General features: G+C 44.9%; 2 protein-coding genes and 1 long non-coding RNA gene across 4 annotated transcripts; 1 reads left to right on the top strand and 2 right to left on the bottom strand.

Moving 5' to 3' along the window:
- Window positions 1-1454: 1454 nt before the first annotated feature.
- Window positions 1455-12400, bottom strand: Eef1g (eukaryotic translation elongation factor 1 gamma). Its single transcript, XM_046445541.2, has 10 exons — window positions 12246-12400; window positions 11013-11171; window positions 10126-10189; window positions 9828-9970; window positions 9171-9314; window positions 6751-6880; window positions 6181-6385; window positions 2149-2321; window positions 1928-2052; window positions 1455-1692 (listed from the first exon to the last, which is right to left on the bottom strand). The coding sequence occupies exons 1-10, from the start codon at window positions 12255-12257 to the stop codon at window positions 1534-1536; spliced, it is 1314 nt and encodes a 437-aa protein (XP_046301497.1). The 5' UTR covers window positions 12258-12400; the 3' UTR covers window positions 1455-1533.
- Window positions 12401-12536: 136 nt separating this feature from the next.
- LOC124093216 (uncharacterized) lies at window positions 12537-20061 on the top strand. Its single transcript, XR_006851886.2, has 3 exons — window positions 12537-12692; window positions 16848-18579; window positions 18673-20061. It is a non-coding gene; the product is annotated as an uncharacterized LOC124093216 (long non-coding RNA).
- Tut1 (terminal uridylyl transferase 1, U6 snRNA-specific) lies at window positions 13725-25931 on the bottom strand. 2 transcript variants are annotated; one of them, XM_046445537.2, is made up of 9 exons: window positions 25770-25930; window positions 23528-23718; window positions 18832-19147; window positions 18455-18555; window positions 16860-17329; window positions 15764-15873; window positions 15497-15607; window positions 15243-15335; window positions 13725-14920 (listed from the first exon to the last, which is right to left on the bottom strand). In XM_046445537.2, the coding sequence occupies exons 1-9, from the start codon at window positions 25849-25851 to the stop codon at window positions 13767-13769; spliced, it is 2628 nt and encodes an 875-aa protein (XP_046301493.1). In that variant the 5' UTR covers window positions 25852-25930; the 3' UTR covers window positions 13725-13766. The 2 variants fall into 2 exon arrangements, with proteins under 2 accessions (XP_046301493.1, XP_046301495.1); XM_046445539.2 differs by lacking the exon at window positions 15243-15335 and having other exon boundaries at window positions 25770-25931.
- Between the last annotated feature and the right edge of the window lie 1082 nt (window positions 25932-27013).

The following is a 27013-nucleotide window of genomic DNA, read 5'->3' as shown; positions in this document are numbered from 1 at the left end:
TAAAATAAGCTCAAAGGAAAAAACCAGTAACTATTGGTTGCCCCAGAATGTTAATGACAATTATGACCATTTGATATTCTAGGAAGCAGCAGGACATGTCCAGTACTCTTCAGAGTGACACACGCTAGGCTCATAGCCTGCCTTTGCCCACCTCAGATGGGTGTGATGACCACAGGCAAGTTACTGAAATCTTGAATCCCTACTTTTTTGTTAAATAGCAGACACACCACCAAAGCTCACCAGAAGCCAGGTAGGAGCCAACAGAAATGTTCCAAATAGCAGATGCCTGGTCTTCCTGCTGGATACTGCCACCTACCTACATCAAGCAGCTGTAGGAAATAGTTGGTCCTCTCAGGGGTTCTACAACACATATAACCAATTCAACACGAAAAAATATTCAGGGCTGGAGATGGTGGTGGAGCACATGTCCAGCATATGCCTAGCACACTTGTAGTCCAGGTTCCATCCAAGATCTGCCAAAAAAAAGTTTAAAAATAGGGGGGAAAACTGCATCTGTACTAAGCCCAGACTTTTCCTCATCATTATTTCCCGAATATAGTATTACCATTTACATAATATTGGGTATTATAAATAATCTAGAGATGATTTAAAGTATATAGAGGTTGTACATAGATTATATGCAAATACTACACCATTTTATATAAGGGACAGGAGATTGTGAAGATTTTGTATCAGAGGGGGTTCCTAGAACCAATCCTCGCAGACAATGAGGACATCAATTGTAACGTACAGTTCCTCTGTACACTGTGAGCTACATGTTAGCTCTTCCCATCATTACCAAGTATTCTCTCCCTTTACTGAAGGTCTAGTTTATGGTTTCTAAGAATTAGGTAGCTATGGCCAGGCACAGTGGGTACACTTATAATCCCAGCAGCTCAGGAGGCTGATGCAGAAGAATTGCCAATTTTGAGGCCAGATTCAGCAATTCAGTGAGGCCCTAAACAACAGAGCAAGACCCTATCTCAAAAAACTTAAAGGGATGGAGATGTAGCTCAGTGGTAAAGCACCCCGGGAAGGCTGAACCCCCAATATCAAAAAATAAAATATATGGGCTGGGGTTGTAGCTCAGTGGCAGAGGGCTTGCCTTAGCGTGTGTGAAGCACTGGGTTCAATCCCTAGCATCATATAAAAAAAAAATAATAAAAGCATATGTCCATCCCCAACTAACAAATAAGAAAATAAATAAATGGTACTGATAAAGCCCTTCATGAACACCCAACCTTAACTATTTCCCGTCGTTCCCAGATAGAAGAGTCACCATAGGAAACAGGGCAAAAATAAAAGCAAAACTGAGGCCAAGCCTCTATACTGCTCTTCAGAAGACTTTTCTCCTGCCAATGGAGATGCTGTAGACATAGGGAACAGCCTGCTTTGGCTTATCTAGTCCCCTTTGAAGGAGCCACCACTCACAAAGGAGGCACGACAGGACAGGATTCAATGTTCAGTTTCCTTTAATGACCCCCATTCTCCCTGAAGGGCAGGTGCAGGCAGCTAGGTGATGGCAAGAAATGTTCACTTGAAGATCTTGCCCTGATTGAAGGCTTTGCCCACATGCTGGAAGGCCCCTTCCCAGGAAAAGTACTCTCGAACCAGGGTCTGGGTCTCCTCGCTGCCAGGATCTAGTTTCCGCCATGTGTATGACTCGTAGTCCACCTGCCAATCTGGACTCAGCTGAGGATAAAAACCCAGGAAAAAGTAATGTGGTTAGGTTACCAGACACTGTCCCACACCTGTGCTACTTCCAGCTCAGAAGTATGGCATCAGATCCCATGAATCTTGTGAACATGAAAAGCTCTTCCCATGTACACTCCAGAATTCCTGAATGCCCAACAGCCCAGCCTAAATCACTGTGCTTCCTGTATCCTTATCCTGCCCTCAAGAGACTCCTCTCCTCCACCTTCCTCACCGGAAAGGCAAGCTCCTGGCCTCGGAAGACCCAGACTCCAGAAATGGAGCTGCTATTGTTGGTTCCAAAGAGGATGACACTGGCAAAGGCATTCTTCCTCAGCTTGTCCAATCGCTGAAACATTCCTGAAGGAGTGAGGGAGAACATTCAGCCTTTGAAATCAGCCCATCCACACTATTGGTCTTGTTCCTAGACCCCTTCCTAGCCCACTCTCTGCTCACCAGTGATGAGGTTGCAACTCATGAAGGTCTGGGTGAGCTCTTCAGGAAAGCGGTACTCAGCGTACCACAAGGACCAACCATCCTTATCAAAGTGCTCCCAAAAATATGGCAGGGCCACCGAGAGCGTGTCCTCATTGGAGTATTTGCGTTTAAATTCATCCAACACAAAGGTACTGAAAGGAGCAAGAAAACACAAAGTCAATGAGGAGAAAGTCCTACTGGACACAGCAAGGGGCTTCCAGACTAAGAGAAGCAAAAGAGTGCTTTCACTTAAAATTTGCTGGTTTAGGGGGACTGGGGATAGAGCTCAGTTGGTAGAGTGCTTGCCTTGCGTGCATACAAAAGGCCCTGGGCTCAACCCCACTCAGGGTTGAAAAAAAAAATTTTTTTTTTTAAATTGCTGGTTTAAAGGAGATGGTCATTGGACTTGTATGAGGGGAGAGGCGAAGGGGTCTGAACAAGGGGCCTAGTGGGTCCTGCTCCACGAAGGCTATGGCTAACTGCTGCCCCCAGGTGGAGACTCACCATGAGGACTTTTTTCCTTCTGTCTAGCACCTCCAGGGCTGTTTTCTACCAGCCACATCAGTTACTACTGACTCACCAAAGTTTCCTCCCGACACCACAGGCCTCTTCATGTTACACAGTAACAGGAAGGCAAGCAAAGGACCTCCACCTCAATCTCACACTCACGTCCTTCTGTCCTTCCGTACCCAGGAACAAGTGTGGATATTGAAAAACCCATTGAAACAATCTGGCATATTAAGCCAAGAATATAAAAATCTAAATAGGAAGAAACACACCCCTTGGTTGAGGTTCTATCCTTTTTGTCAATTATAAACATACATATGGACTGAAGAAAATTACCTATAATGCCAGTAAACAGGATAAGTAATTGCTTACATTTCATTCTTAAAAAAATGCAGTTATGGGGCTGGGGATGTGGCTCAAGTGGTAGCGCGCTCGCCTGGCATGCGTGCGGCCCGGGTTCGATCCTCAGCACCACATACAAACAAAGATGTTGTGTCCGCCGAAAACTAAAAAATAAATATTAAAAAGTCTCTCTCTCTTTAAAAAAAATGCAGTTATGATCTATGCAGTTTTTGCTTTACAACTTTTTAATATTGTTACATACTATCAAAAATTCTTTGTAGCCAGACTTGGTGACACACACCTATAAGCCCATCAATTTAGGAAGCTAAAACAGGCGGATCCCAAGTACAAGGCCAGCCTCAATAACTTCGAGACTCTCAGCAGAGCCTGTCTCAAAACATACAAAAAGGGTAGAGATGTAGCTCAATGGTAAAGCACCTCAGGGTCTAATCCCCACTGCCCCAAAAAGTCCTTGCAGATGGATACAGTGGACCCGCCTGCAATCCCAGCTACTTGGGAGGCTGAGGAAGGACAATCACAAATCCGAGGCCCGCTAAGGCTCGCCTCGAATTCTGAGACACTGTCTCACTGGTAGAATGTCCCTGGGGGTTCAAAACAAAGAACCCCACCTTTATAAACATTTTAGGGCACAGTTGGTAGAGTGCTTGCCTCGCATGTACAAGGCACTGGGTTCTATTCCCAGTACCACAAAAAAAAAAAAAAAAAAAAAAATTTAGTGGCTCAAAAATCTACTGCATACATGTGCCACAAAACCACTGTTTAGTTGATTCAGTTATCGGCACAAACATCCACTACAATAAGATCTCATTATTTCAATTCTTGTAACATGCCCGTGAGCTAAGACTGTTACCTTCACTTCCTCCCTTTACAGATGAAGTTAAGTGGTGTGATCTGTCTGAGGGTTTTGATAACAAAGCAAAGAATCTGCCCTTTAATCCCAGGTCCCAGACTCCTTTCTAAATACTAGAAATCTCATCTGAGAAACATTTTTTTTGAAGTTCAACAACCAAGTTGGGGATATAATTAAGCGATGGAGTATTTGTGTAGCGTGCACAAGGTTCTGGGTTCAACCCCCAGCACCACAAACAAAAACAAAAACCCAACACCTCAGCCATCCATCACTTAAAAAGGGACTGGAGATTTTTCCATACCCTCCTGAACTGCTCAAACTTTATTATTATTCATGACTATATATTGATGGTTGTTTGCCCTCTCCTCCCCCAACCACCTTTAATAACCACAGGCTAGGGAAACATGTCTAGCCAGGAGGCCTTAAAAGAGCTAGAAGCAATGAGGTACTCCTGTAATTCCAAGGAGACTGAGGCAGTAGGATCACAAGTTTGAGGACAGCATGGGTAACTTAGAGAGACCCTGTCTTGAAATAAAATAAAAGGGGTGAAGATGTAGCTCAGTGGTTGAGTGTGAGGACTTAGGTTCAATCCCCAGCATGGAGTGTGTGTTACAGAGAGGCTGCATCTGGAACTTTCTTGGTCTTGAACAAAGGACCTGGGAGGTAAGAAAGTGGGTGAGAAGAGTGGAGAGACAAAGCAGAGTGACCACAGAAAATGTATTTCCTTTTTTTTCTTTAGCTGTCGTTGGACACAACACCTTATTTCATTTGTTTATTTTTGTATGTGGTGCTCAGGATCGAGCGCTCTACCGCTGAGCCACAACCCCAGCCTGAAAATGTATTTCTCATATTGTTTTTCATTTTATTTTTGGTACCATGGATTGAACAGAGGGGAAATTACCCAATGAACACATCATCCCATCCCCTTTTTATATTTTATTAGAGACAGGGCCTCACTGAGTTGCTTAGTTAGGGCCTTGCTAAGTTGCTGAAGCTAGGTTTGAACTCGCAATCCTCCTGCCTCAGCCTTCCAAGTCACTGGGATTACTGGCATGCGGCATCACACTGGGCTTTTCATGTTGTTTTAACTCCCAATAAAATGACTTAGGGCACTGACTGAAGGCCAGATGACAGAGAACTGAAAAAACACTGGTGTACTATGTTTTTCACACCAAAAATTTCCCTTTTCTCCTCTATTCTTTAAGAACCTCAGCATTTATTGAAGAGAGGGCACAGGTGACCAGTCCCATCTATTTCCTTCTCCTCAGTGATTCATCGACCCAAGTTTGTTAACAATGCACTAAACAGACACTATGTAACCACAATCTTCATCCTTTCTCTTAAAGGGAGCAATTTTTGTGGTTTGATTCCTTACAATAACCAATAACCAAAGAATCCTGCTCTGTTGTTAACTGCCTCAGCAAAGCCAACCCTGGACAGCAGACCCAAGGTTCTCTCCATCTTTCACTTCTAAGAGATCTTGGAAACTCTTAATCAAATGAGCACACTCAAAGGGCTGGGGATGTGGCTCAAGTGGTAGCGCGCTCGCCTGGCATGCGTGCGGCCCGGGTTCGATCCTCAGCACCACATACAAACAAAGATGTTGTGTCCACCGAAAAATAAATAAATAAATATTTAAAAAAAAAAAAAAAAAACCGCCCTTGGGCTGAAAACAAAACTTAAAAAAAAAAAAAAATGAGCACACTCAAAACCAGTTACCGGGCTGGGGTTGTGGCTTAGCGGTAGAGCACTCATCTAGCACGTGCAGGGAACTGGGTTCGATCCTCAAGCACCACATAAAAATAAATAAAATATAGGTATTGTGCTCAACTACACAAATTACCTCCATCCCAAAGTCTGTCCCGGCCTATTCATTTGTTAGAAAGTGAGTTCCAAAGGCTGATGTAGGTCAGTAGTAAAGTAGTAAAGTTCTTGCCTAGCATGTGAGTCCCTATTTGATCCCTAACACTACAGAGTAGATGGGGGGAAAGGGGAGTTCCAATGTCCCCAAAACATTGGATGTATTTGGAACTGGCTTTCTACTTTCAAAATTTGCCCAACTCTTAGTAAGAGCTGAGAAAGTTGCTTTATTTTAAAATTAAGGACTGGATATAGCTCATTGGGATGTAGCATGCGTGAGGTCCTGGGTTCCATAACCAGCACCACAATGATAATAAATAAAGACTCAATTAAATAAACCTCTCCATTTCCTACAGATAACCTAAAATTCTGGCCCTAGTTATATGAGGGAGACACACAGAATTGAGAACAACAAGCTCCATTAATCTTACCTCTTTGGCAGGTGAGCAAAGGGGTCCTTGGCCTTGGGCTCAGCAGCCAGTGCCTGCTCACATTCATCCATCTCCTCCTCTGGAGCTGAGGCAGCTGCCTTTTTTTCTTCTTTCCGCTCTGCCTGGGGCTTCTGCTTCTCTTCCCGCGAACCCTTTTCTTTCCGTGGGGTGTCCTTTTTAGGCTGGCTCTCTGCAAACTTCTTAGCTGGTGGAAAGGAAGGTAAGAAAATGAATATCCTGCCATGTTCTTCTAAAACGAGGCAGCAACAAGCAGGGAAACGAGGAAAATGGATGAGACAATTAAGCAATCCAGATACCACATTGCCCCGCCAACACATGTCCTTCACCAAGATCAGCATACAACCCGGGCAACAAATACAGTATATACCACAATTCATACATTTTAATGCAAATGAGTACACATGTACAAAACACTTTATAAAATATGAATGACTTTGTGATATCCTACTATTTTGTGGATCCAAAGATTGGACAAGAAAACAAGGTATTAACAAGGAGTAAACCAGACTGTGACCATGACCACATGTTCCTCTATCCCCTTAGACTTACCATCAAACTGAGCCATCTTCTCACACAGTTTCACCTCACCCAAGATAGCCCGGAACTGGGGCTGGTTAATGCAGGTAAGGAACCAGCGATTGGTATTGGGAAAGGCCTGGCGAAAAGAAGGTTCCAAGACCTGCCAGGATATAAGGGTAGAAATGAAGTTAGCAGAAGGAAAGTTCCTGGGGCTGGGGATGTGGCTCAAGCGGTAGCGCGCTCGCCTGGCATGCATGCGGCCCAGGTTCGATCCTCAGCACCAAAAATACAAATAAAGATGTTGTGTCCACCGAAAACTAAAAAATAAATATTAAAATTCTCTCCCTCTCTCTTTAAAAAAAAAAAAAAAAAAGAAGTTCCTGAACAAAACTCAAAGCAGAGTCTAGGAAACACATCTTTCTCCACCAAAGCTCCAGTCCTTTCCTTCCTCCCAAAGGCCAAAAAACAGCATCTTATAGCATCATCTTTTCTTGAGAGACTACTATATCTTTCCCTTTCATTTTTTTTTTTTGGGGGGGGGGGGGCGGGCAGTACTGGGGATTGAACCCAGGGTCTCACACATGCTAGGCGAGTGCTCTACAACAAATTACATCGCCAGGCCTTTCATTCTGAAATAAGTTGCCCAAGCTGGCCTCAAACTTGTAATTCTTCTGCCAAGTAGCTGGGATTGCAGGTGTGCACCACTAATCTATCTTTGCAATCCAGTTCAATTTAATGAATACCTGGTCCCATTATCCATTAACTATCAACTATGTGGTGAAAATATTTTTAGTGTCTTGCTCTTTTACAAAGCATTTCACATATATATTGTTCTCCATCTTTTAAATTTCACGTCAATATATTTTTTTTTTAACTTGAGACTAACAAAGGGCGACAACCAAGAATTTTTAAGAGTATCCGCTGAGTCTAGTGGCACACACCTATAATACCAGCAGCTCAGGAGGCTAAGGCAGGAAGATCACAAGTTCAAAGCCAGCCTCATCAATTTGGCAAGGCCCTGAGCAACTTAGTGAGACCTGTCTAAATAAAATATAAAAGAGCTGGGGGGCTGTGGCTGTAGCTCAGTGGCAGAGCAGTTGCCTAGCATGTATGAGGTACTGGGTTCAATCCTCAGCACCACATAAGAATTTAAAAATTAAAAAATAAAAAATTTTTTAAAAGTTAGGGATGTGGCTCAGCGGTTAAGCACCCCTGGGTTCAATCCCCAGTTCCAAAACCACTACAGATACCACAGATACCAATTATCTGCACTGACTATCTGTGTATGCATACTAACACGTGCGCATACACACACACGCGCGCGTGCACTATCATCAAATTTTACACGTTTAGGGGTATAGCTCCAGTGGTACATGCAGCACATATCTAGCATGTGCAAAGGCCTGGGTTCAAACCCTAGCACTGCAGGGTGGGTGGAAGAAACATTAAAATAATGAGCATTCAACAACAACAAAGTATGAGTGCCATGCACTATTGCATGCTCCTGTAATCCCATCGTCTTGGGAAGCCTAAAGCAGATCACAAGGTCAAGGTCAGTCTCAGCAACTTAGTGAGATCCTGTCTCAAAAATAAAAAGCATTGGGGGTGTAGTGATAAAGCACCCCAGGAATCAATTCCCAGTACCAAAAAGTATAAATAATTTAGAACGGACAGTTCTTCAGAACACAGCAGTCGGTAATGCTGGTTCTACAGTACTTAGGTTCAAACTCTATTCCAGTGCTTACTAGCTCCATGGTGGGGCAAGTTACATTCCTCCTCACATACACTACTTGTGTCTAAGCATCTGTAGGATCCTTGTGAGGCTCCTGGAACAGGACCTGGCATGCAGTGGGTACTTTTATCTTTGCTATTATCACATTATTGTTCTGGTACTAAATGGATCCACAGCTGTTCTTTGAAAATCAGCAATGTCATTCTCTTTTGATCCAATAGCCTGGGCAGTAATTAGACTTTATACCGAAGCCAATACAACTCAGATCTGCATCCAAAACCACCCCCCAAAAAGGTCTTAAGGCGCTGGGCGCAGTGGCGCACACCTGTAATCCCAACAGCTCTGCAGACTGACAAGAGGATTGCAGGTTCAAAGCAAGCCTCAGAAACAGTGAGGTGGTAAGATGGGGACGTGACTCTGTGGTTGAGTATCCTAGAGTTCAAGCCCCAGTACCAAAAAGGTCTCAATGCTCTGTCACCACTCTATCCTGTCTTCATAACTAAGTTCAACCAGCCTTCCCTGTAAATAAGGGAACCAGTAATCATCTCATTCACCAAACAAACTAATAGCAACTCGATCCTGGGATTCCCACGACTGAGCTGTTATCTCATCCCTTTCAATGAAGTCCTCAACAGAACACAGGATAACCTGGAAGTTTTGTCGTTTTGTTTCGAATACCCATCTACTCCCTGCTAAACAGGTTCTTTATAAACATCACCTGTTTATAGAGCCACAACAGGGTGCAGACAACTGTGATGTCAGCCAGTGTCACTCGTTCGCCCACAAGAAAAGTCCTCGTCTTCAAGTGAGCATCCAGCAGCCCCAGAATTCGCCTCACCTCTTCCTTTGCATTTTCAGTGGCCTATTGATTTAAACACTCAAATTTAATCAGCAGTTACCAATCTCTTTTCTTCACTCCCCTCACCAACAGAACTAAAGTAGGTACTCCACTGTATCCTGGCTCATCCCCACCCTTAGTCTAGGATCATTCTGAATGCATCATGAATGAAGCTCTTGATGTTAAACTTCTCCATGGTTTCTCTGGCTTCATTTCCCACTGTACTGATGGTAATCATTTATAGGAAGGAAACTTAAAGGTCATCTGGTCAAACTACTCCCCCTATCCCCCGAAAATCTGGCATAACCTCCCTATAGCAGAAATCCCACCTCTGATCACTTAAGAGTGGAACCACCTCCACTGGATCTGACAAGAACCCATAAACCATCTATTGCTCACCGCTCCAAACTTAAAATTCAAAGGTTATGTTTTTGCATTCCCACATCTTTTTCTCATTTTGTTTTATTTCCTCCTCTCCAACATTCAGGAACAGATACCACCTCTGCACTTGGCTTCTCCCCAAGTTCTAAAGCTCACCTGTTTGTTGTGGTGCATGATGCCCAAGGTAGGGAACACCCAGGTACTGGCTGGGGGCACTATGTCACTATCAGCAAAGCTCACCCACTGCACCACCTGGGCTGCTGCCTCTGGAGTACTTCCCCGCAGCTCCTCATTGCTCACTGCAGAGGTAGAACACAAAGGTCAAAACTTTGGGGTTATGCCAACACCAATCCAGGTCCCTGACAATTCCTCCTTGTCCACTGCAAGTTGCCCTCATCCTCTCCTATGTCCCCACCTTCAGACCCTCCCATTCCTGTAGAGCCTTGAAAATTACCATAGTAGGCGATGGCATTGCTCTCAAACACACAGAATCCATCATCACCCTCAAATGCTGGAACCTGAGGACAAAGTAATGAAAAGATAAATTACACCAGATTTCTCACTAACCAATTCCAAGAACCTAATTGTTTTGACAAAAATATTTATATAAGACTAATAACCCTTGCTTTCCAAATCATACCATCTGAAACTCAAGAACCAAAACTCATATCCCTTGCAATCTGAATTCACAATATTTGAACTAACAATTCAAACATTATGGATACTGGAATATCTGTATAAAAATCCCTCAATCAAATAATCAGAAGGCCAGAAATTAAGTCTTACATCTATGTCTAAATCTTTGAAAAGTTTTGGAGTGCAGTCCACATAGCACTTATCTCCTCTACTCTGAGTATGGTTATTACCTCTAGAAGCCTCTTGGATGGAGTAAGAATCCCACTTATAGTAAGTACTTGATATATTTGTACTGGTAACACTTGGTTAAAATACGTTCTTTCTCACAAAGACAAATAAACCCCTGAATTGCTTAAAATCACTGAGTATCTCCATTATTTTCTTTTTAAAAAGTATTTATTTATGTATTTTTTTAGTTTTAGGTGGACACATTATTTTGCCTTTATGTGGTGGATGATCGAACCCAGTGCCTCATGCATGCTAGGCAAGCATTCTACCACTAAGCCACAACCACAGCCCTATTTTCTACAACTACACACGAATCTACAACTATCTCATGGTAAAATTTTTCTTAAATTACTGAAATGTGAAAGAAAACAACATGGGAAGTCCCCTTTTAAAGATGGATGTCATCTCCAAAGTGATGGAATCCCAGGGCTTCTTCAGTTCTCAGGCTCAGAAGCTCCTCTCCAGTCCCCTACTCACCTTGCCAGCAGGAAATTTGCGGAGAAATTCAGGGGTACGGTTGGTTTGGCCAAAATGGAAATGGGGTGGTGCGGAGAGCACGCGGACCTGAGCCCCACTGTACTGAGCAGCGATGAGGGCCTTGAAGGCCCTCCAGTTTTCAGGGTATGTGTACAGGGTCTATGTAAGAGAGAGGAGAATAAAAACATGAATAGAAGGGTCCCAGTCCTAAATGCCACCCCCTCCCCAGGACTTTCCTGAGTAATTCCAATCTGTTCAATTCACTTTAACTCCGACGGGAGAACCAAGTTCTTTGGTATTTGTCACACGTAATCAGAGTCCTCTGAAATACCAAGAACAGAACTACATACCAACTGCTAAATAAAGCCTGCTGACAGATCTGACCTTCCCTAAGGACATTTAGAAACATTCTCTTCCCCTCAAGTACACCTCCAAGAAATCCAGAAACTCAGGTTCCATCAGACTCCTCTGCCTACAAACACAGACCCCTCCCGTTCCTGAGTCCTTGTTTCATTCATTCTAGGTGAACTAAACGCCTGACTACTGCTGAGCTGCGCACTGCTTCAGAAGCATTGCCCTATCTCTAGGCACGCACACAGACTGGGAGATTTCCAAGTGCCCTTCGAAACAGCCACGTTAATATCGAATGGCATGCTCTCTCTTCCTTACTACTCTTGCTAAAAAACCGTTCTTTCCTTGTCGCGCACATCATCCCTCCGGTCTTGTCCTGCAGCGAGTTCCCAAGTGTGTTCTCTATTAAACCGAACGGCGATGTCCAATTAGCCCGACTTCACTGTCCCGAGTCTCTTCTCGCTCCCAAACCTCTCTGACATGAACCTTAGTACTGCCAGTCGTCCCTACCCACAAAGACCCTCCTCTCTTCACCCTGTCCCCGTTGCTGCCCTGCAAAACGATCACAAAAGTTCCATCAACCTGCTCAAATCACACTTCTCAAAGCCACAAAGAAGCCGATCCATCTTTTTCAGGCTTCAGAGCGCGCGAACCCAACATCTCTTTTCTCTTCCACCCCAGAACCTTCCACCTTTGGCTTTGGAGAGCCCCAGCCTCAGTTCCCCTCCAGGCCCTAGGAACCCTGTCTCCGACAGTATGGTCTGTAGACCCCGAATCAGCGATCCACTTGGCTCCAGAACTCCTCTGACCGCGACTGGACCCAGTCCGGCAGAGGATGGCGGCGGATAGGGTGAACCGGATCACCCGAGCCGGCAAACTTACCCCAGCCGCCATGGTGATTCCGCAGAGAAAGGGGGTGGGGCTCTCGATGCTGCCGCAAAGTAAGCCGCCAGGAAGAGAAGGGAGGGGGGAAGGGGAGAGCCATGGAGAAAACAGCCGGAAAGTGAGGACGACACAGAAGGCATACGCACGACAGTTCCGTATCCAGCAGCGCTGAATTGGAAAAAGAAAGGGGTGGGGCCTGCTGGCCTGCGCGGAAAAGGCTCGCGCCTGCGCAGGGGAGTTCTTAGCTGGCCCGCCCCGCAGGCGTAGCCGACCAATCGGAATCCGACAGGAGGTACAACGCACCGAGGGAACGGAAAGTGTGAGAACCAGCTGGAAAAGCTGCCCCTTCATAGCTACGTGGCGCGGCTGCAAGCCTCGCGCGGCGCAGGCTCCTGGCGTGGTGCCTGCGGGTTCTTTCGCCCGCCCACGACGGAAGATTCGCTGGTAGGTTCCGCTGAGCCCCTCACACCATGATTGTGTGAAACCCAGAAGAGTTAGAAACTGCTGCGGGGAGGTGGCAGTTTGAGAAATTCCTTTGTTTCGCTTGTTTTCTCTAGAAAGGGATGCATATCTAATTAGGGCCCAAGTCAGAAACCCCTGAAAGGTAGGTTTGCTCCCATTAAACCTCCTTGCAGCTCCGGGATGCCGTTAGGGCACCGGATCTCTGCCATGTCCCTTCCACATTCTTCAGGAGGCTGGCTTGGCCATTAAGAGCTGAGGATTGTCGAACTGCGACGCAAGGCAGTTCCGTTCTGTGTGTTTATGCGGGGGGTACTGGAGATGGAACCCAGGGACATTCTACCACTTAACTGCATCCTCAACTTGAGACAGGGTCTCACTAAATCAACCAGGCTGTCCTCAAACTTGCGATCCTCCAGTCTCAGCCTCTGGGATAGCTAGGATTACAGGCATGCACCAACACTGAGGCTGACAGTTATGATGGGTTGCCTTTGGGGGGGCGGGTGTACTGGCGTCTAAGTCATTGTGCTACATTTCCCAGTCTTTTTGAGACAGGGTCTCACTAAATTGCAGAGGATGGCCCCAAACTTGTGATCCTCCTGTCCCAGCCCCCTGAGTCGCTGAGACTACAGGCATGTGCCAACCAGACAGGATTGATAGGGGTTTTTTTACCCATATTCAGGTTTGACAAATCTTTTAGCCAGTTTAAGAGTAGGATGAACTTTCCTATTAAAGGAGAGACCAGATGAACCCAAATTTCCAGCCATGTCACTTATTCATAAACGTGGGGTGGGGCAGCAGGGTAATTGTGGAGGCAAATTGGTTCTAGCAAGTACTGATCAACCCACCATAATATCATTCAGGAAATGGGGTGAGGGGGGACCCAGAACCACCATGCTTATTTTAGGGTAGTTGGATCAGACAGGTGGGAAGGCTGCATGAAGTCCTGGGAACAGGCAGGAAGAAAGGGTAGAAGGATTCATACCAGGTGAAAATTAGAGAAAACTAGAAAGTATCTGTATTAAACTAGCAGCTTTATTGCCCTTATGGTCCATGTCCTCAGAGGAGTTTTCTAAGTGCTTGAGGGAGAAAAACCTGTAAGAAATGATGGAGATCAGGGAACAGGCCTTGGGAGTCCCGGAGTGGAGTCACGGTGAGAGTCTGGTCAGCCTCGGAGGCCGATGCCACAAAGGCCAGGAGGGGTTCAGTTTCTGGTCTCTGTTCACAACAGTTCAGCCCCCCCAGTTCTTGGGTCACCTGAGCCTCTACTGCCAGCCATTCTGCTCCCACGCCAGCATTGCCTCCATCTCCTTCCTTGGTTTGCTGCTGCAAGCGTCTCCGAGCACGCCGTCGCCCCTGCCATACTCGATGCCACAAGGCACAGCGCCAGCTCACTGAAGACAGGGAAGATGCCCCCTTCCCTGTCTCGCCCTTCATCTCTTCTTGGGCCACCTTAGGTCCCATGGGTCCCTGCTCAGCCAGCAGCACTACATGGCCTGGCTGTCCCTCTTCTCCAGTGGCTAGATACTTTCTGGTCATCAGGGGTGGTTCCCCTGATTGCCCAGGACTCTGCATGGCCCAGTCTTGTGGTGTCTCTCCAACCTCTATAACCATTTCTTCCACCCCATCTTCACTGTGGTCCCCTACACATCCCTGCTGCTCCTCTTTTCCCTCCTCACAGCTCTTTTTCTGTCCATCAAGTTTCAATCTTTTGTTCGTCCCTCCCTGGAGAGACTCTTCAATCCCACATCCTTCTGACCGTGGTCTCTTGGTTCCCTGTTCTATATGGCATCCCAAGGCTTCTCTTAACACCTGGACCACAGCAGCACTGAGCTGGGGAAAGGGAAAAGGGGGTAAGGGGATGGGCATGGCAGACAGCAAGGAGCTCGGAGAGCTGGGCTGCAGAAGGGGGAGCAGCCCCCAGTCCCGACCCCTAGAGGAACGGTGCTGGTACTGGAGGCTTCGGCAGTAATTAGCTGCTGCTCGGCAGCAATTCTGTAGTCGCCCAACCACCCGGCTGGTCACGTTGGCTGCAACATTGTGACTCAGGTCAAAGGGGTCCTGGAGATTCATGGGGCCAAGGCGCAGACCTTCCCAAAGATTAGAGGGCAGGCCCCCTGCCACTGGCAATGCCTGACCCTCCCTCAGGGATAGCAGTGAGCCAGCAAGATCCCAGCCAGAAACGCAGGAGAAGAACTGAGCCAGCAGGGAACCTGGAGGAGGAGGTGGATTAGGGAAAGGGGGTCAGTTGGAAGCTGGAACTGAGACTGAGACAGGTCCTGCACCATAGCTACTTCCTTAGCAGGACTTTCTTTTTCCCTCCCAAGGGGCTCAGAAAAGTCCTGGGAAACCAGGCTTCTCTGTTCTGATCCCTATAAACAAAAAGTCAAGCCTCCCTTCCTACACCCCAGCCATGTCCTTTCCCAGATGCTTCTCCCTGCCTTTACTAGCAGAGTAGCTTCAGGCAAGCCACTGAACTGCTCCAAGGCATGGACTATAGAGACTGAGATTATTAACAGTCCTCCCCAGACTCACTGAGGGGCTCCACATTGGTACTGGGCTCCAGTCTTGAGGCATCCCTGGGGAAACTACAGTCCCAGCCATCAACTTCCACTTGCTCTCCCTCACCTGTGAAAGCAAAAAAGGAGGGGGTCAGTTGGAAACAGGAAGATTAGAGGAATGAGGGGTTGTAATCGGGTTGACAGCAGAAATCTCATTCCATGGTGGCTTTATAAGGAAGCAGAGGCACAAAACTGATGAAGTAGAAGGTGGAGGCTGGGCTGAAATACCTGCTTTTTGGGTGAGTTGGGACACAGTGGGCAACACAGGAGGGTCCCTGGTCTGAAGGAAATAGATCACAAGCAAGGTCAAGGCGTAGTTATTCAGAAGCGGGCCACTCCCTGTATAAATAATCAATCATTCCAGTTAGGGAAGAGGTGTTTCCAAACCCCTCATTGGCAGTTTTTTCAACCCTGGTTCCTATGTGCACCCTTCTCTCCCTGAATCCTTCGTTCTGATATCCAACTCAGACCAAGTCTATTCTGATTCATCCTTACCTGACAGCCCTCGACCCTGAGCCCAGCAGCGGAGAGTATACACAAGGGGCCGGACTCGCCCATCCAGCTCAGAGCAGAGACTCAAAAAACGGGAATTATGTAGGGCTAGCCTGGAACAAAGGAGACAAGGGTGTTAGGGCTTGGGAACCTATCACCGTATTAGCTCTCATTCCAGACTTAGGGCCAGCTGCAATAAAATAAAGAATGTTTCCCAAAGTGTTACCAAAATACTGGTCTTACTCTGGGCAGAGTGGTGCACTCCTGTAATCCCAGTAACTTGGGAGGCTGAGGCAAGAAGATCACAAGTTCAAGGTAAGCCTCAGAAACTCAGCCAGACCAAAACAGAAGGATTGCAAGTTCAAAGCCAGCCTCAGCAAAAGCGAGGCTCTAAGCAACTCAGTGAAACCCTGTCTCTAAATAAAATACAAACTAGGGCTGGGGATGTGGCTCAGTGGTTGAGTGCCTCTGAGTTCAACCCCTGGTACCCCACCCACCCCCACCAAAAAAAAGTCAGGGCTGAAGATGTAGCGCAGTGTTTGAGGAAGCCCTGTATTCAATCCCTAGTACCACACACAAAAAAATTATGTCAAATGAACTTGGGTAGGGCTGGGGATTTAGCTCAGTTGTAGAGTGCTTGCCTCAAATGCACAAGGCTGTGGGTTCAATCCTCAGCACCATTTAAAAAAAAAAAGAATTTGGGTAGCACAATAGTCTATACGCTCATCTTCGCCATTCACAGAGCTGCTATTTATTACAAGACCTCTCAGAGCCTTTAATAAACAAAGCTATACAGTAAGGAAAGAAGAAAGAACGGGGAAGGGGAAGAAGGGAAGAGAGGGAGAATCCTGTCTGAATTTAACTTTACCTTTCCCAAATTCATGTAGTCACAGAACTCTCTTCTACTTCTTCTAAAAACAGTATTTCAAAGAACACACTTTACCAACATTGAAATGAAAACCAGATAAGAGAGGTAAATGGCAGAGATAGAACCAAACAAGGACCACTTGACTTAGCAGATACAGAAGATTCCCAAGTCAGGACTCCTCCCCAGCACCCCAGAACTCAGCTAGTCTTTCCCCACCAGACACAAAGGTACCGGTTACTGAGGGAGACGTCACCATGAAGACCAGAAGGTCGATGGCAGAACTTGACAACAGGGCGCCGGGCAGAAGGCACAGTTTGGACTCGGTACACCCCAGGGACACAGCCCCGGAGAATGGATCCCACGAGCTCCAGCATTGCTGCTCCCTCTGGCTTCTCCCCCTTTGGGGCCTCTGCTAGTTCCAGGGCCTTTCCCAGGTCCTGCTCTCCCCTGTCTTCCTGCAGTGGTGAGGCTGGAGGCAGGGACTGGGGAGAGGCAACAGTCTCAGAGGCCAAAGCCGAGTCCGGAGTCTGGGGTGCCAGGGAGGAGGAAGGAGTTCCACAGTCCAGGGCTTCAGAATCTTGGGGAGAAGCTGGAGACTGTGAGCCTAGAGGGGAGGCTAGGGCACAGGCCAGGGCTTGAGGATCCAGTGGAGAAGCAAGGGCTGAGTCCAATGATGGAGACTCGGGAGCCTTTAAGACTGACTGTGGATAGAAATGAGCTGTGTGAATGCCTCTCCTACTATCCCCTAATCAGGGGACATCTCTGACCCCAAGACAGTATCTATACTTAACGGTTATTATATGCCAGTCTCTATTCTATGGGCTTTACATATATTAACTCATTTTCTCCTTCCTCCTAGCAATCCTTTCTTAAAATAAACTTTAATCCTATAAAATGGTCTATATTTTACAAAACTATCATTGTCATGAAAGACAAAGAAAGGCAGAGGAACTATTCCAAAATAAAGACTAAAAATACAACAGGACAATGTCAGGACAGCTGTACCAGTATAACATTTCCTGGACTTGATCACTGTACTGGGGTTACACACTAGAGTGCCTTTGTTCTTAAGTAATTCACATTAAAATATTAAGGGTAAAAGGACATGATGACTGCAACCTTCTCTTAAGTGATTCTGAAGATATAAATTGTGTGTATGTAAAGAAATAGAGATTGGCGTTTTTCAAGAAAACAACCAACCCCTAGCCAGGCTAGATGAGGCATGCCTGTAATGCCAGCCAACTCAAGAGGCTGAGGCAAGTTTGAGATCAGCCTCTGCAACTTAGCAAGACACTGTCTCAAAATAAAAATTTAAAAAAGGTCTGGCAATATAGCTCAGTAGTACATAATCCCTAGGAAAGAAAGAGAACACAACTCTTTTTGGGGTTGGGGATGTAGCTTAGTGGTATATCACTTAGTTAGCATGCCTGAAGCCCTGGGTTCCATCCCAGCACTGCAAAGAAAACAATGACACTTTTTGTGGGGGCAACAGGTATACAGGAACTCTACTTTCTGCTTCACTTTTCTAAGAACCTAAAACTGGCCTAAAAAAATAAAGTCAATTATTAAAAAATAACCATAGCCCTTTCCTATTCCAAAAATAAAATGTGTACATTAGATGTCAGAAAATATACATAAGCAAAAACATAATCCTAAAATTACTCTATAACCTTTTATCCATCCATATTCACATTTCTCCAATAACAATAACCCTTTCACATATGTCCCATTATTCCCATCTTTATAAATGTAGAACTAAGGCAGAGAGGTTAAGAACTTGCCCACAGTCATATGACCATTCCCTGCCTGCCTCCCTGATCACTCACCTGGGGCTCTTCCAAGTCACCCAGATCCAAGAAGAGGTCAAGATCACAGCCATGGACATCAAAGCTGTTTATGGACGAGCCAAAAGGATGGACCACACAGCCTAAGTGCCAAGCAGAGAACAAAGGTTTGATTCTCAGCACCACATTAAAAAGTAAGTAAATAAATAAAGATATTGTGTCTCCACCTAAAACTAAAAAATACATATATTTTTAAAAAGGTGCAGAAACATTAGGGAAGAGCAGGAGACTTCAGAACACAGTGGAGTACAAAAATGAAAGACCAATCAAATAAACACCTCCAGGTGAGGAGACCTACGTATTCAGACACGGCAGAGCAAAGGACAGGAAGGGATCACACGCTGGGGAAGGGGACTTACCAGGGAAGAACTCTGTGAAGACCTCCTGCATCAGGGCCACCACAAGGCTCCGAAGCTGCTGCTCAGCCTCAGACAATTCCCTCAACTGGACAAGTTTTACCATCTGTGCTTCCACATCTGGAGCCTCAGCTAGTGCTTTCGCCAGCTGGTGACTATCAGGCACTGCTCCTTTGGGGGATTTGGAGGCTGGACTCTGGAACTCCTTCTGCTCCCGTGGCCGGACCCGCAAGCGATGTCCTCCCAGGCTGTGTTGGGATTGTGATAAGACAGCCTCCCGAGCACCCATGTCTCCCATCTCCACAATGGCAAATACTCCCTGGCAAACCACAGGAATGATGGTTTTGCAACCAAGAATCTAAACACATGCTCCCACAAAGTATAAGATTCTTTGAAATGCAGATTAACCCATGCATTGGGAATATGTACTTGTTTTCATTAACAGGGAACCTATTTAGAAAAGCAATTGTTGGGCTGGGGTTGTGGCTCAGTGGTTAGAGCGCTCGCCTCGCGTGTGCAAGGCCCTGGGTTTGATCCTCAGCACCCACATAAAAATAAATAAATAAATAAAGTTTAAAAAAGAAAGAAAAGCAATTGTCTCTCAGAATTCTCATACATCATATTCTCACCCCAGTATGCCTCTGGAAAAATCTCATTTATTGTTCCTTATTTTTCCCAATAATATGATTTCACAAGCTATAATATGATCCATTCCTTAACTCTTCCTGGTTTGACTTAACATTTATGAAAACTCCATATAGGCTGGGTGCAGTGGCATACCCCTGGAAACCCCAGCAACTTAGGAAACTGAAAGTTCGAAGCCATCCTCAGAAACTTGGCAAGACCCTGCCTCAAAATCAAACATAAGCTGGATGCAGTGGTGCCCACCTAAAATCCCAGTGGCTCAGGAAACTAAGGCAGGAGGATCACAAGTTCAAAGTCAGCGTCAGCTGGCTTAGTGAGGACCTAAGCAACTGTGTGAGACCCTGTCTCAAAACATAAAAAGGGCTGTGGATGTGGCTCAGTGGTTAAGCACCTCTGGGTTCAATCCCTAGTACCCAAATAAATAAGACTGGGGATATAGCTTGGAGGAAGTGAACCCGGGTTCAATTCCAGTACAAAAAAAAAAAGAACCACATGGCACTGGGGGTTAACTCAATGGTAGACCACTTGCCTCGAATGAGCAAGGCCGTGGATTCAATCCCCAAGACCACACACACACACACACACACACACACAAAAAATCTTTAAGAATCTGTGTGGAGCTGGGGATATAGCTCAGCATTCAGTAGTAGAGCACAGCATAACATTTGTAAGGCCCTAGGTCAATCCCTAGCACACACACAAAAAAATCTATGTTACGCACACTTCCAGGCATGAATGTAAATACATAAATCTGATCTTCAAGGGATTTAGCATCTAGAAAAAACAGCAATATAATGGCCAGGCTTCTATGATTTGAGTGAATTCAATCATAATCATTGGACCATGTTTTTGTTTATTTAGTTGTCGGTGGACTTATTTTATTTATATGCGGTGCTAAGGATTTAACCTAGCCTCATAAATGCTAGGCAAGTGTTCTGCCGCTAAGCCACAACCCTAGTCCTGGACCATATTTTTTAAAGGTAAAATGTTAGCAGAAACAGTAAAAACATGAGTGTTTGGGGGCAAAATGCATTATTCTTTTATGTCTTCTCCAGTAGTAAAGCTGGAGCCAATATCCTCATTATAAAAAAGGACCCTCAGTTGAGTGCAGTGGCACACACCTGTAATCCCAGGAACTTGGGAGGCTGAGGCTAGAAGACTGCAAGCTGAAGGCCAGCCTGGGCAACTTAATATGATCCTGTCTCAAAAAACATTTTTTAAAATTTTAAAAGCTGGGACTATAGCTCAGGGTTCAATCCAGAGTACAAAAAAAAAAAAAAAGTCATCCTGTAACAAACACAATGTGACAGTGGCATAAAAGACGAAGGGAATGGAACTGAGTCACACAAATAAACATGCACATCTCCAGTCAATGGATTTTCAACAAAGGTGCCAAGACCCAGGAGGAAAAAAACAGTCTTATTGATAAATGGTGCTGGTCAAATGGATAGTCATATGCAAAAGAATGATATTGGACCTTTACCTCATACCATATACAAAAAAATCAACTGGGGGGGCTGGGGTTGTGGCTCAGAGGTAGAGCACTTACTTACCTAGCATGTGGGACGCACTGGGTTTCTCAACATCGCAAATAAATAAATAAAATAAAGGACTATTGACACAACACCTTTATTTTATTTATTTTTATGTGGTGCTGAGGATCAAACCCAGGGCCTCACATGTGCTAGGCAAGTGCTCTACTGCTGAATTGTAACCCCAGCCCTGACAATTAAAACATATTTAAAAAAAAAGAAAAATCAACTGGGGGAATGGCCTCACCAGCACATAGGCCTGAGTCACAGATGGGGAGTGACCAAAAAGGGTATGAGATTTTTTTTTTTTTTTGAGGTAGTAAAATCATCTTGGAATTATATAATATTGATGATTGGAGAGTGTTAATAAATATAGTAACCACTGAATTATATACTTTTCTTTGTAGTATTGTATTGGTGATTGAACCCAGGCATGCTGTGCCACTGAACTATGTCCCCAACGCTTTTTTATTTGTCTTGAGACAGTCTTGCTAAATTGCTGAAGCTGACCTCAAACTTGTGGTTCCTGAGTCGCTGGGACTGAATTATATACTTTTAAAGGGTAACTTTTTATGCGATGTAAATCATATCTAAATTTAAAATCATATCTCAATTATCCTTTCCTCCCTCACTTCTACCTTTATGCCAAACAGAGTAAAGAAACTAAGTGAAGCCAAAGACAAAGGCAGCTACTTGAACATGCACAGGCTAGTCTCTCAGGAATCATAAAACACCAGACCATAGTTCAACATCAAGTTTGCAACCAAAGCCCCAACTAGAAATTAAGTTTCCCTTTGCCTGGCCTGGTCTTGATGCACACATTTCTTTCAAAAACTTCAGGGAGAGGAGAATTAGCAGATTCAGAAGGCTGTATGTGTCTTGGCCCTTTTTCCCTTCTCAGTGCCCCCATCCCTAATTAGAGCTAGCATTTGTTTAGAGCTTATTTTAAATCAAGCAGTTCACACACTCTACTTCTAAGGCTCATATGTATTATTTCCATAATAAACACCTCTAAAATTTAGAGAGGGCAAAAACTTGTGGCTGCCTCCCAAGTATTTCTTAAACTCCAGAATTTCCAACTTAATTATTTATAATATATTGTTAATATATATTTAAATTAATATTATGTGTTATATATCAATATATAATTCATATAACTATATTAGCTTCAACATATTGATTAAATAACTAATTAATGGGAAAGATCATTCTTTGCAGAAGAAATAATTATCAACAAAAATGGGGACACTGAGGTTTCTGAAGAAGTAACTTGGGGGGGCTGGGGATGTGGCTCAAGCGATAGCGCGCCCCCCTGGCATGGGTGTGGCCCGGGTTCGATCCTCAGCACCACATACAAACAAAGATGTTGTGTCCGCGGAAAACTAAAATGTAAATAAAATATTTTTTAAAAAAAGTAACTTGGGGAAGACACTGACAACTGTCCACCCAATATGCATTTTCTTTCTTTTTTCTTCCTTATTAACAGAACCCTGACTTTGTTCAGAAACAAAGTGCCCATCTGAAAAAACTTAATTTCATAGGCTTCCCTACAGCTAGGGGTAACATGTGACAGAAGTCTGATTGAGGAAATATAAGAAGCCTAGCAAGAAAGTCTCAGAAGGAAGGGGAAAAGGGTGTCAGAATCAGCAGGCATTAGCCTTTTATACTCTGCCCTTCAACCTAGTGAGAGCCACATGTCACGTCAATACTGACAGAGCAAGAAAACAATAAAACCATGGACTGCCCAGGCTAGACTTCTTGTTACTCAAGAAAAATGAAGCTTTTATCCAAGCCACTTGAAATTTGGTTGCTTAATGGAAGCACTAATAAAATCTTCTAAAAGACCTGGTCTGCTAAAGAAATATGGATAACTTTTTGTGTGTGTGGTACTGGGGATGGAACCCAGGGCCTCAGGCATGCTAGGCAAGCACTCTACTACTGAGCTATTCCCTCAGCCCCTAAGCCCCTAAGTGATCACCTAAGCCCCACCTATATAATCAGAATGAAGCTTCAGAACCACAATATTACCAAACAATACAGAATCACAATAGTGGATTTGTTTCAAGAGACTAAAGAAACAGTAACAAAAGGTTTGCATGGAAGCAAGGCAAAAAATACTACCACAAACAAGCTTGTTTGTCTAGCACTGTCCAGGTCAGGTTTTTCTGACCAAATCACCACAGATCTTAATGTAGTTATTGCCAATGGTATAGTAGTCTATAAGCACCAGTTTTTCACTATAATTATTCATTACATTGTTTACTTTTTCCTCTAGATTATAAGCTCTGTACAAGCAGGAACCACATCTATCCCATTCACTACTCAGAATGCAGTCCTAAACACAGGAACATATAAAATACAGGGGATGGGAAAGGGGTGAGAATCTCACAAAGCTATCTGAAGTTATGTGGAATCCACGAAGGACAAGCCACATTAGGAACCAGCCAAAGCAAACTGCTAGTTTGTCTCTTTTGGTATAAAGCACACCTGACTCACTCTACCCCCAAAGCTATTCACTCTACCTTGTCTTTGTCCATGACAACACTGGCCACAGGTCCAAATGCCTGGAAGTACTCAGAGAGCTGGGCAGAATTCACATCCCTGGGAAAGCCACTAACAAACACACTTCGAAGTCCCTGGGCCTTTCTGGCAGCTCGAAGTTCTACCAGATGCCGGTGCTTCCGGCCTCCCAAGTGGGCATCTAGGCTGGGTCCTGCAGAAACAAGTGTGAGACAAAAACATCCAAATTATTCTTCAGTGTATCTGTCTTCTGGCTCTGCTCTGTGCATACTTAAATCCTACTGATACTTTGAAGTCACAGAAAGTGTGACCTTTAAATAAACAGTGTGACCTTTAAATAAACAAAGTCCTGGCTCCCTTCATATTTGACATTCTTATCTATTTGTCTATATGGTACATTATCTTAAGTGGTTTCCAGGAGAACTGCGACACTACAAGTAGTTCTTAACTAAATCCATTATGTACATCATCCTGTATTTCAGACACCTATAAAATCATTCAATTTAGGGGCTGGGGTTGTAGCTCAGAGGTAAAGTGCTTGCCTAGCACATGTGAACCCAGCACATATGGTACTGGGTTCAATCCTCAGCACCACATAAAAATAAATAAATAAAATAAAGGTATTGTGCCCAACTACAACTAAAAAAACTAAATATTTTTTTAAAACATTATTCAGGTTCAGGCTTTTTTTCATTTATGTTTTTTGGTGCTAAGGATTACACCCAGGGTGCTCTACCACTGAACTACATCACCAGGATTTTTTAATTTTTTGTTTTGAGACAGGGTCTCACCAAGTTGCTGGCCTTGAATTTGCAATCATCCTGCCTCAGCCTCCCAAGTCACTGGGATTACAGTTGTGTGCCACCACACTGATTCAATTTAAAATTTTATGGGTGTCCTATATATAGACTGATGGAACATAAAGGGTTAAACCATCAATAAATAAATTTCATGTGTGTGTATATATATGTGTGTGTATATATATATATATATAAAATGCTAGGTAGAATAACACCTGAAAATTATAAAGAAATTTAACAGGCAACTTATCCAAGTCATATAGAGAAGAACTGAATAAATATAAGTTCCTGGATGATCGTCATGAATCAAATGTGGATATGTGAATAGTGACTACAAGTATAGAATATGAAACTGCACTGCCCAAGTTCAAATCCCAGCCCTGTGAAGCTGTGTGAGTCTTGGCCAAGTTGCTTAACCTCTTTGTGCATCAGTTTCCTCAGAATAAAACGAAGATTAAAAAAGTACCTACCACAAAGCTATTATTCATATATAGCACCTGGCAGAGAGTCTGATACATGGCCAAAAGTGGAAAAATTAGCTGCCAGTATTATTTTTATTACCAGTCAGCTGCTTGATGTCACCAAAGTATCTGTGGGGTCAAGAAAGACTCCTAGGGTAGAGGGGAGGATGGGGGGGTAAGAAAGATGGTGGAATGAGATGGTCATCATTACCCTAGGTACATGTATGATTGCAGGAATGGAGTGACCCGACTTTGGGAACAACCAGAGAAATGAAAATTCTGCTTCATTTGTGTAGAATGAATCAAAAATCATTTTGCTGTCATGTATAACTGATTCAAATAAATAAATAAGAAAGACTGACTCCTGGGTTTCTGGTTTGTCCTACTAAAGACATATGGTGGAGTACCATTCGCAGAGGAAAAAAAGAACAGACGACTCTGTTCAGGAAGATCCCAATTCTAGATTTCATTGAGCCTTTTGCACTGTTGTACAAAGACCTCTGCCTTTTCCTCCTGATACCTTCTGCACCATTTATGCCATACAGTTTCACCTGTCCTCTGTAAGTATTCCCCAACTTGATTACTGCCTTCTCTGTAATGTCACAGCTCTCCAAACACATCCACAGAGCACTGAAATATCTCAATCTGGATGATGAGCTCCTGTATCTCTGAACGCCGCCCCCGCCCCCCGGAAAAAAAAAAAAAAAAGCCAGCAAAGGACCAGGCAAAGAGCAGATGTCTGGTAGATGATGGTTAAAGAGCAAATAATAAAACTTTCATCGTGGAGATTTCCTATATTGGAAAGGAAAGGCGTAAAGTGGTGGGACTTTTCCCACTCTCCAATCTTCTCGTTCGTATCAGATTGAAAGAAGAGGTGAGTGACCCTACCAACCGACTTAACGGGAACTATGATCAATTACCCTAACTTTCGCTAGAACCCAAAGGTGAAACCCACAACCACCCCCTCACTAGCCACCGCTTACGGTTGGCTGTAGTAACGTGGCAGAGGCGGCAGCGGAAACCCCCACGCGACAGCGATTCGACATCCGAATCCACCGCCGCCATGACGACTCTCCCGTACGGACAAAACGCAACCACTTCTGCCACCGCCGGAATTCTTCCAAACCGCGTCGCACTCAGAAGCAACTTCCGCCAGTCTTACAGGAAGTGGCGTAAAGCCGCCATCCGCGCAAGCACACTCCTCCGGAAACCTATCACCTTCGATTCAGGGTTCCGTTTCTAGCCTGTTTTAGCGCCCATCTACGACGCCGATTGGGGTGCTCTGACCAGGTCCGGCGTTGATTGGCCCAAAGAATCGTGAATATTCATAAGCCATTCACAAAGACTGGTGTCGGGTTGGCGTCGCCGGGCCCGCTGTTTGACAGCTGGTCAGTTTTCTTGCCAAGTTGCGGTGCGCTCCTTCTCTTCTCCGGACTGTAGAGACCCTAGCGCGGCTGCACCCTTAACCCCAAATTTAGCCAGTAAGTGAAGACGGAAGATGGGCAGCTTTCAATCATTTATCCTACGGAGCCCAGGGAGTCCAGCATCCTCAGGGGCTGCTCCTCCCTCTATTGTCCGGTTCTGCCAAACAGTTGTTTAAGGCCCGCTTCGTGGCCCTCACTGGGGAGCTCTGCTCCCACCCGGTACCTTTTGGATTTCATGAGGCCACAACCACATCATTACAATCCTGAGCCAGGCTCTTTATTTCCAAGGTAGCGGACTGCGTGGTGTACGAAATCTCCAGGGTCTCGGGCCCACTTCAAAGTAGTGCATAGGAAACGATTATGGTGGTAGATGAAATAACGATATTAGAGGGGCAAAGTGCTACTATGTCCAGACTGGTAATAGTGGTCACTTCCTCCAGATAACCACCCAGATATAGGATAAAAGGCAAAGTAAGGGAGCTGGGAAGGCCCCTAGGGACAGGGACCCTAATAAGATGGAAGGATTATCAAGTAAGCTAAGCACCTCATGCTGTAGTTATCAGCTGATGGCTTTGAAATAGTGCAAAGAGCAGTGGACCTGAGACAGATAAACAAGGTCTGTAACTGAGCAAGTCACTTGGAGGGGGTGGGGAGCGGTGCCATAGACTGAACTCAGGGGCACTCAACCACTGAGCCACATGCCCATTCCTATTCTATTTTTTGCGGTGCTGGGGGTTGGAACCCAGGGCCTTGTGCATGCCAGGCAAGCACTCTACCAGCTGAGCTATATCCCCAGCTCCCTG

Source organism: Marmota monax, unplaced genomic scaffold, assembly GCF_021218885.2.
Source record: "Marmota monax isolate L192 unplaced genomic scaffold, Marmota_monax_Labrador192_F-V1.1 WCK01_AAM20220418_F8-fsc00038, whole genome shotgun sequence".
Taxonomy (NCBI): Eukaryota; Metazoa; Chordata; class Mammalia; order Rodentia; family Sciuridae; genus Marmota; species Marmota monax.
This window is presented reverse-complemented; position numbering and strand designations above follow the sequence as displayed.

Excerpts from the sequence above, each read along its gene's own strand:
- Tut1 (XM_046445537.2), bottom strand. The coding sequence starts at position 25,851 with ATGGCGGCGGTGGATTCGGATGTCGAATCGCTGTCGCGTGGGGGTTTC. Across the intron at positions 23,719-25,769 it reads CCACGTTACTACAGCCAACC|GACCCAGCCTAGATGCCCAC; the intron begins GTAAGCGGTGGC and ends TTGTTTCTGCAG. Across the intron at positions 14,921-15,242 it reads TACCAATGTGGAGCCCCTCA|GTTCCCTGCTGGCTCAGTTC; the intron begins GTGAGTCTGGGG and ends CTCCTCCTCCAG.
- Eef1g (XM_046445541.2), bottom strand. Across the intron at positions 9,971-10,125 it reads CAATGCCATCGCCTACTATG|TGAGCAATGAGGAGCTGCGG; the intron begins GTAATTTTCAAG and ends CTACCTCTGCAG. Across the intron at positions 6,881-9,170 it reads TGTTGTGGCTCTATAAACAG|GTCTTGGAACCTTCTTTTCG; the intron begins GTGATGTTTATA and ends ATATCCTGGCAG.